The sequence below is a fragment of the Labrus mixtus genome, chromosome 9, assembly GCF_963584025.1.
Source record: "Labrus mixtus chromosome 9, fLabMix1.1, whole genome shotgun sequence".
In the NCBI taxonomy this organism is placed as follows: Eukaryota; Metazoa; Chordata; class Actinopteri; order Labriformes; family Labridae; genus Labrus; species Labrus mixtus.
Window position 1 is genome coordinate 8702612 of NC_083620.1, and position 8265 is coordinate 8710876.

General features: G+C 41.0%; 1 protein-coding gene across 1 annotated transcript; it reads right to left on the reverse strand.

Annotated features, from left to right (window-relative positions):
• Positions 1-4803: 4803 nt before the first annotated feature.
• On the reverse strand, positions 4804-6907 carry LOC132979841 (retinol-binding protein 2-like). The gene is made up of 4 exons (XM_061045688.1): positions 6733-6907; positions 5509-5687; positions 5297-5398; positions 4804-4955 (listed from the first exon to the last, which is right to left on the reverse strand). Exons 1-4 carry the CDS (start codon positions 6803-6805, stop codon positions 4902-4904), a joined length of 408 nt encoding a protein of 135 aa, XP_060901671.1. The 5' UTR covers positions 6806-6907; the 3' UTR covers positions 4804-4901.
• Between the last annotated feature and the right edge of the window lie 1358 nt (positions 6908-8265).

Below are 8265 nucleotides of genomic sequence, written 5' to 3' on the forward strand. Positions count from 1 at the left end.
AAAATTCACGGCCTTTATTTGGGACAGGCTTCGATACCAGACAGGCTTTCAATTATTTTCAGACCAAACCTGTGCACAGTAAAGATGGGAAAGACTACATCATTGTAAAGTTTCACCAGAAAGAATATATAACAGTGTACACAATTTGGATCAGTGCCGACTCTAGTCTGTTGGGTCCATAGACTGTAAAAATAATAACAATAATATTAATAATAAATAAATAATAATATATTATTACAATAATAATAATAATAGACTGTAAAAATAAAAACTGTTGGGTCCCTATAGGCAAAAATGAATTGGGGGTCCTGCAAACCACTTTTATATCTATTGGTGTCCTGACGCTTTTCCTGTTTAATTTTTCTCTCCCAGACAGATAACTCATCTTCATTTTCCTTCACTGATGGACTGTGGTTTTCCCAGGAGTGATGCATGTGAGTGCTGTCAGATGGGGCCCCATTAGGGAGGTTTCCTTCTGCACATTTAGAGCTACTGCTGTGGTTTAAAATTTGCGAGCCCTCAGGGGCCATTAAGTGTTCCCAAGCAGTTGCCTGCCATGCCTGTTGACAAGCAGCACCTTGCTTTTGTAAGACTGCTGTGCTGCTTTTCTACTTATTGTTCTTATCTGCAAACTATTTCAACAATAAATGCAAATCATTGAGAGCTGCTTTTATTGGTCAAAAAAACGTGACACCCGACTAGTAAAAAGGGACTCGGCCTTGAGTTTTACATCTTGATGATGCTGTGTACCTGTCTGGTAAAGAGTTTTAACAACATTACATGAATCTTAAATCACAGGAAACACAGGAATGTTAAATTTGAAAGTTAAATTTGAACAATCATGAATAAGATAAAGAAATCAAATCAGTAAAACAAGCACCAGATGTACATCAGAAACCCCACATAAAAAACAATGAAATAAAATCCTAGAAAAACCCACGAACATATCCTATCTTGTACATACTTACATTATTTCAAAGATCATTTTCCCTTTATAGTTTAAGGGAAATTCAAAACTTTTATTTTGAAAACCACGAGCTCCCTTCCCCGGTTGTGATCTCACTGCCGCTGTGTTACTTGACGCAGCTTCTTTTGGCGACGTGGATCCTCCAGCGCTTCCTGTGGGAGCAGCTCGAGATCCGGCAGAGACGCAGAACATGTTGTACCTGGGAAGTCTCCTGCTACACTGTAAAAAAAAACTACAAAACCCGCAAACGACGCTTGAACAAAAGTAATTTTACTTTTGGCTTGTTGACTCCAGCCGTTTGTCTAAGGCAAATAATATGTCAATGGAATAAAATGACAATTTCTAGCCAAACTTGAACTGAAGAACTCCCAGAAATTTTTAAGTTCAAACTCTGACTTTATCAACATATATTTTGTGTGTTTTTTGCAGTGTAGAGCGTCTGTCTTTACATAAATATGTTCAAATATCCCGGATTCTTTTTAATATAACATAAAAACTTTAATTAGGCCTACAGAGATTTCTCTATATATATGGAGGATGTGAGGGTTCAGAAATAAGTTTTTTTGGGCTTTTTGTGAAGCCTAAACATGTAATATAATCGGATCATCTGCTCTGTGGGGACAAGAACTGAGGGAGACTCAACTGTTATATGAAAATAATAACCTCACAACCAGAAACCATTACAGATTTAATGAACCATTCACAGTTTCACTGAACCGGCTGTGTGTGTACTTGGCTTAATCTTTAAAGGCAGAATGTGTGACTTTATGATCCAGTAGATGTCGCCCTTGATCACCAGTATGAAACCAAAACAAACTGCTGTTTGTTGACACCTCTGCAATTCTGAAGCCTCCTCTCTCCTCCAGCAACACACCTCCAACCCCCCTCCACTCATGTTCACACGAAGGAGTTATGAATTAGAACGCACCATAATTAAACACCACTAAGACTAAATTGTCCTTTGCTCGAGCTGCTATCACCTGTGTCCTGCATTGTTGTGTTAGCATGCTAATGTTAGCGCTCTTTAGTTAGCTCGTAGCTTCACATTGCATGTAAACTGACACAGAATGAGCGTGATCTAAAAACACCTTCATGACATTCAAATAATCAGTGAGTATGTTCTTCTTCTTCTCTCTAGTCCTTGACTAAAACAGCTTTTATACACAAGGGGAGGAGCCGGCTGTCCTGTCCATGTAATCACGGCTCTGACAACAACACAGCCAGCAGGACTCGAGCTTCTCTCTCATTGTAGACAGTCAAGACTCAGAGACACATTTACACAGGATAGACTTGATTTATGATATATTTATGTGTAAATTGTTGCACATTCTGTCTTTAAGACAAGCGCATGATACTGGCAGGATCCACCAGCTAGCCCAGCGTTAGGGTTGCATCTCCCTCTATCCCACTTTTCAATCCCGACACATTTCGCAACACGGCTGTTAGCATGAGTCTGTTTTTGATCGAGGTTTCTGCCTCTTAAAAGTATGATTTTCCTCTCCACTGTAATTTCAATAGGGCTTTCACACGAACATAAATCTCCCGAAAAATCCCTGATATTTCCCGGAGGAGTTGTATTATGTGAATTTTTCCCTTGGACTTCACCCGGAGTTTCTCCTGCCAGACCACTAGTATTTTTTCCGCAGCAAGTCAGAGTGAGCTGATGTGATGTTTCTATACTGTGACTGCTGCACAGTGCATACACTGTACGGCATAGCTATGATAAGGCAAATATTCTCATTAAATCGTCTTGTAGCGGACTCTGTTGCTTCATCCGCTACTTCCGCGTTGCTTTTTCACTTCACGTCTTACCTCAGGAGACCCCCCCTCCCATTTTACAGGGATAATCTCCCACTTTTTTTTTTAACTTAGTTTTTATTAATTTTTCTCTTCAACGACAGTACAATATGAAAAAAAATATATTTGTTCTCTTTTTCTAGCTGTATATTTACATTCGGATATTAAGCCAGCAGAAATAGATTACAAAAGTAAGATACAAACCAAAATGTCCACTCCATAGAATATACATATACACATTAATACACATGAACAAACAAGTACATGTTCATAAAAGTAGAGAAGAAATGAAAACAATAAATAATAGTTGTAATCATAAAGAAATAAATCCACTCAAAGATATCATGTGTCAAAGTACAGGTGCAAAGTCAACCCCAGGGAAAAATGGTGCATGATCTTGGTCTGCGCCCAAATTAAACATCGCTCTCTATTGCATTAGTAAAGCCAGAACAGGTCTCCATCTTGCTGTGAAAGTTTCTTTTTGGAGTATTAATTGGTATGTAATTTGTTCCATTTGATAAATGTCCCAAACTTTCTGGATCCATATATTGTAAGTGGGAGGGTCTGGTTTCAACCAGCGTATGGTGATGCACTCCAGGGCCGCTGTGAATAGATATTAAACAAGTACTTTTTGGCCCTCCCATTCAGGCCAACAGGCATCACTCCAAGTATCGCCAGATTGTATTGTGGAATGTCCTTTTGGAAGACCTCTTTCAGTGCATCAAATACTGCTCTCCAGAACAAGCTTAGCTTCGGACATGACCAGAAAATGTGGGTATGATTAGCCACATGGGTTCCACAATTCCTCCAACAGGAGCTGGGATGTGCCTTGCACATTTTGGGTGTTATTTCTGGAGTTCTGACTTACAGAAGAGGATTAGGGCCACACATAAAAAAAATAGAGTTCTGACTTTATTCTCAGAATTCTGACTTTAAACTCAGAATTCTGAGAAAAAAGTCAGAACTCTGACTTCACAATCAGAACAACAGGTACCTGTAAGGACCAACTCCGGTTGATAGTCACTGTGCAGGACTGAATGTCTAATTAATGAATAATTGTCCACACACTTCCTTCAATATTAATGCCAGCGGACTAATATCTTTCTTACATTTGTGTCCAATATGAATGATAATAAAATGCTTTATAACATTGTCAAAATACTGTTTTTTTTAAACCTTATTTACCCTATCTCTTTTTACCTATATGGAATAAGGGGCTTCACCAACATTCAACTAAAGAAATGTGGTGAAAAGAGTAAGTTGGCTACTTGTTTAAGCAATTCCATAGTAGTTTACACAAAAGTTTCACCTGGGTGGTACACCATCTTGCAACTCAAAAAACAAAAATACAGTATCATTAAACTATAACTGTGCACACAGCAGTGACAAAGCATGCCACGGTTTTTGCTGCTGTTTCCCACTCCAGTATGCTCCAGTCAGTCATGCACGGTCCTGCACAGTGACTATCCACCGGAGTTGGTCCTTACAGGTACCTGTAGTTCTGACTTTAAAGTCAGAATTCTGACTTTTTTCTCAGAATTCTGAGTTTAAAGTCAGAATTCTGAGAATAAAGTCAGAACTCTATTTTTGTGGCCCTAATCCTCTTCCGTATCTAACTACCTAATGTTGGGTCTTTGTAGATTTGTAGATAGCTGTGGATCAGTTAGAGTCAGAGGAGGTCGGTGGCTCGATCCCCAGCTCCTGCAGCCACATGTCCGATGTGTCCTTGGGCGAGACACTTTATCCTGAATTGCTCCCGCTGCTTCGTTGGTGGTGTATGAGTATAAATGGGATTAGTTTATACTGAAGGTCACTTCACATAGCATCCTCTGTGTGTGAATGTGTAGGTGTGACCTGCGGCGTAAAAGTGCATTGAGTAGTCAGAAGACTAGAAAAGAAACAAGCTCAAATCCATTTACCTTGACTATTTCCATTGTCCTTAACATAACAGAGTACGGTCATTTACCTGCTTTTTTTGTTACGTGTCTTGAGGAGCTGTACAAATAAAGATTGATCGATTGACAATAGAACAGAACAAATGGTGTTACAATGATTTTATTAAAGGTCTTCACAGATACAGTATAAATAGGCAGGTTACACAAGGGACAGTTTTGTGCAGATGACGGTCCTCCTGATCTCACTGGGCCCTCTTAAAAACTTGCAGGCAGACTTTGTCGAGCACCGTGATCTCCTAAAAGAGAAGACACCTTTAGACTGCGGGTCCAACATGATGTAACAGATGCCTCTCCAGGTTACATAGTTTGGCAGAGATTACATCTACGGTTTAAGATAGAGGTTCATTATCTCTTTTTTTTTATTGTTTGTTCTAATCAAGGATTAAGACAGATTTCATCATGCAATTACAGGAATAAGGTGTTCTTCCTTTACTCTCATTGCTGTTTAAATATTATTTAAAATGAGTACTTTCAGAGCGCTACATTAGGAAGCTACTGCTGCTGCTTTGATCACACAGGAACATTTCATTTCCCAAACGTTTACTACTCTGCCTCATCCCGTCCCTCTTTCTCTCACCAGGTGGAGCATGTCTCCCTCGATCCAGTGTTTCCAGCCACGATTGTCCTTCTCGCCCTTCTGCACACACACCAGCTTGTCTCCATCCCAGACCACCAGCGTCTGACGATGCATCGAAAAAACAGGCGACAAGGTCATCACCACTCTCAAGAATATCTAAAGAATTCAAACTCCCAGCCAATGAGAGAACGAGTCAAATGAAAAAAACCCACCTTGACTTTTCGGTTGTCCAGGCCCTTCGTCTGCTCCTCGAACTCCTCGCCTATGGTGAAGTTGACCTCATAGTTTCTGAAGGTGCTCAGGGTCTTTGTTTCAAACTTGTCTCCGTTCTGGACTATGACCTTTGTCTGGTGCAGGTGGGACGCTATCTTTCTGGTGGCAAAGTCAATATCTGCATATATAGATTAAAAAGAATGATGTTAATGTCAGGGGGAAGCATTGTGAGTTTTCCCGTTCTGGTTTGAAGCTGAGTTTGACTTTTGCAGAGTATATTCCGAGCACATCTCCACAGACACACATGACACCACAGGACACTTATTATGATTCCTCTCCTACTGGGGATTCTGACAGTCTCATTTACCCTTTAAAAATGACCTTGCTCCCAGTCAGAATTGCCCTAAATGAGTTTCTCCTCCCCCGTTCAGCGCCGGGCCCCTGCCAGAGAGAGCCACACCACCCCCCGACCGTTTAGATTTTCATATCCCATTTGCTTTAAAGTGAGAATTCAATTTCTTCCCATCACTCTTACAGATGAGGCCCCTATATTTACCCATCTAAATAATATTTTTGACCCATTTCCATAAGGATGTCATTTCCCTCCCCGCTCGATGGAAATGAGGCAGAGGCATTCAGGATTTCCCGGATTTAGTGTGAGCTGAGTGTACTCGGGTTGTTTTATGAATTTCAGATAGAGTCGTGAATAATGAAAGTGTTTCTGGGGCCTGATCAATGATGCGCCAAAAGGAGGAGAGCACAGCGCTGTATGGTGCTCTCTCTCTCTCTCTCTCTTTCTCTTCCTTTTCTCTTTTTTTCTAAGTGGCGAGCTGGCCAGATGCCTGATCCAGGAATGGAATCCGTCTTCCTTTTTTTTTTTCGCGGATAAGGAGGATGAAAATGCAAAAAAGGCTCAAATCAATATTTATTTGGCGTGGTAACAGACGACAGACGCTCACAGAGTGGAGGTTAACTCGGCTTGACAGCAGCTCAATGAGGAAATGAAGCAGCGCCACAACGTTCCTCTTCCTCTTTTCTCTCTCTCTTTTACTCAGTCTGTCACACTCATCCCACATTCTCTCCTCAGACCTCTCCTTTCTCCCTGGCTGCATCTTTAAATGCAACTCTTTAATTAACTCTTGTTTTTCTCTCAGGGCTACAAGCCACACTCTCTCTTTTCTACGCCTTCATGCACGACACCGGGCCATAAGAGCAAAACTCACCGAGGGCTTTCATGACATCCTCGAAGTTGTCGTTGCTCACCAGCTCCCAACGTCCATTGTAGTCTGCAGGCATATTTGTGTACGCTGTGTGAGCGGAGGCAGGAGTTTGCCTTTAGGTTTGTTTGTTGCACTGAGAGAGAGACAGTTCAATGGCCCAACCCTTTATGCTGTGCAAACTGTGTGTGTATGTGTGCAAAAGGACAGGGTCCGCCTGATAATTATCTCAGGACAGTATATGGGATATAAAGTTCAGTTTGAATTGTACATTGCCCACACTCCACTTCACTAAACACACTAGCTTGCTGTTTCTTGATTTTTATAATAACATCATATTAACCTGCAGAGATATGCATATTATGTTTCATACGTTTGTGCTTTAAGGCTGCACACAAGCACACAGACTAAGATGCACTTAAAGAGTCTGCTGCCCTTTTTTTTTTTCCAGTTTCCATTTCCTCCCTGCACACCAGCGTCTGCAATTAACCATTCTATTGTAATGGACTAGATGGAGGATGGAGGGGAGCAGAGATGAGTGCTGTTCATGCACAGCAGTAATCTCTTCAAGGTCTTTACTTTTTGGCCCTGCGGTTGAAACATTCCTCTCCGGGTTGCATATCAGGGAGGGAGTTGTTTTCGCTCTTCCAACCACACAACAACACTTTCCAGACTGAAGGAGAGATTTGTTTTTTGCAGAAATGTCTCATGCTTGTCTGACGTCGATGTTCGGAGCCACTTTATCCGAGCGACGGCAGTGCATTTTGGTCTTTAAACTGATGTTTTTTAAATGTTTTCTGCAAAAGCTCCTGGCTATGTAGTATCTCACCTCAGGACCACAATTTAAGTAATATTGATCTTAAATTCCCCACCAAAAAGCTGTATCTGTTCTTCATCTGAGACATCGATAGAGCACGTCTCTTAACAGCAGCTGTGATCAATACCGTTTGCTCTCTGGATCTCTTTCATAGGAGCTGAAGTGAGTACAAAACGCTGCAGTCATGATAAGGTTACACAACTGCAGCTCTTCAGCGCTCTATCTGACACTGACGCCTATTCATGTGTCAATGAGGTTGTTTCTGTAGGGTCCAAGGTAAAAAGCGAGCGGTGTCTTAATCATAGCTGATAATGTGACTGGATTGACAGTGAAAGTTATCTCTCACCTGAGATTAAAGTTTCTGACTGCAGTCCTTTTCCTCACATCTCTTTATCACAATGTGTTAACAAAGACTAATGTTTCCATTTATCAAGTCATGTGACTGAGCATCGCGTTTATTTAAATGTTGAGGAGACTTGAAATATGCCCAAGATCCTGTAAGGAACCTTCAGTTTGTGTTGATTTTGGCGCCCCCCTGTGGACAAAGCAGAACATTGTCTCAAAATGATATTCTGAACATGTATAAGGAAAATCTCCTCCAGCTTTCTCTGTACCGTCAAATATATCAGTCTTTGTGAATCTGTGCTGTGGCAAATATAAACTGAGCATGCAGTGTTTTAAATCAAGCCGGCTGTTTGTATGGAGCGTCTCTTCTTTGGTCT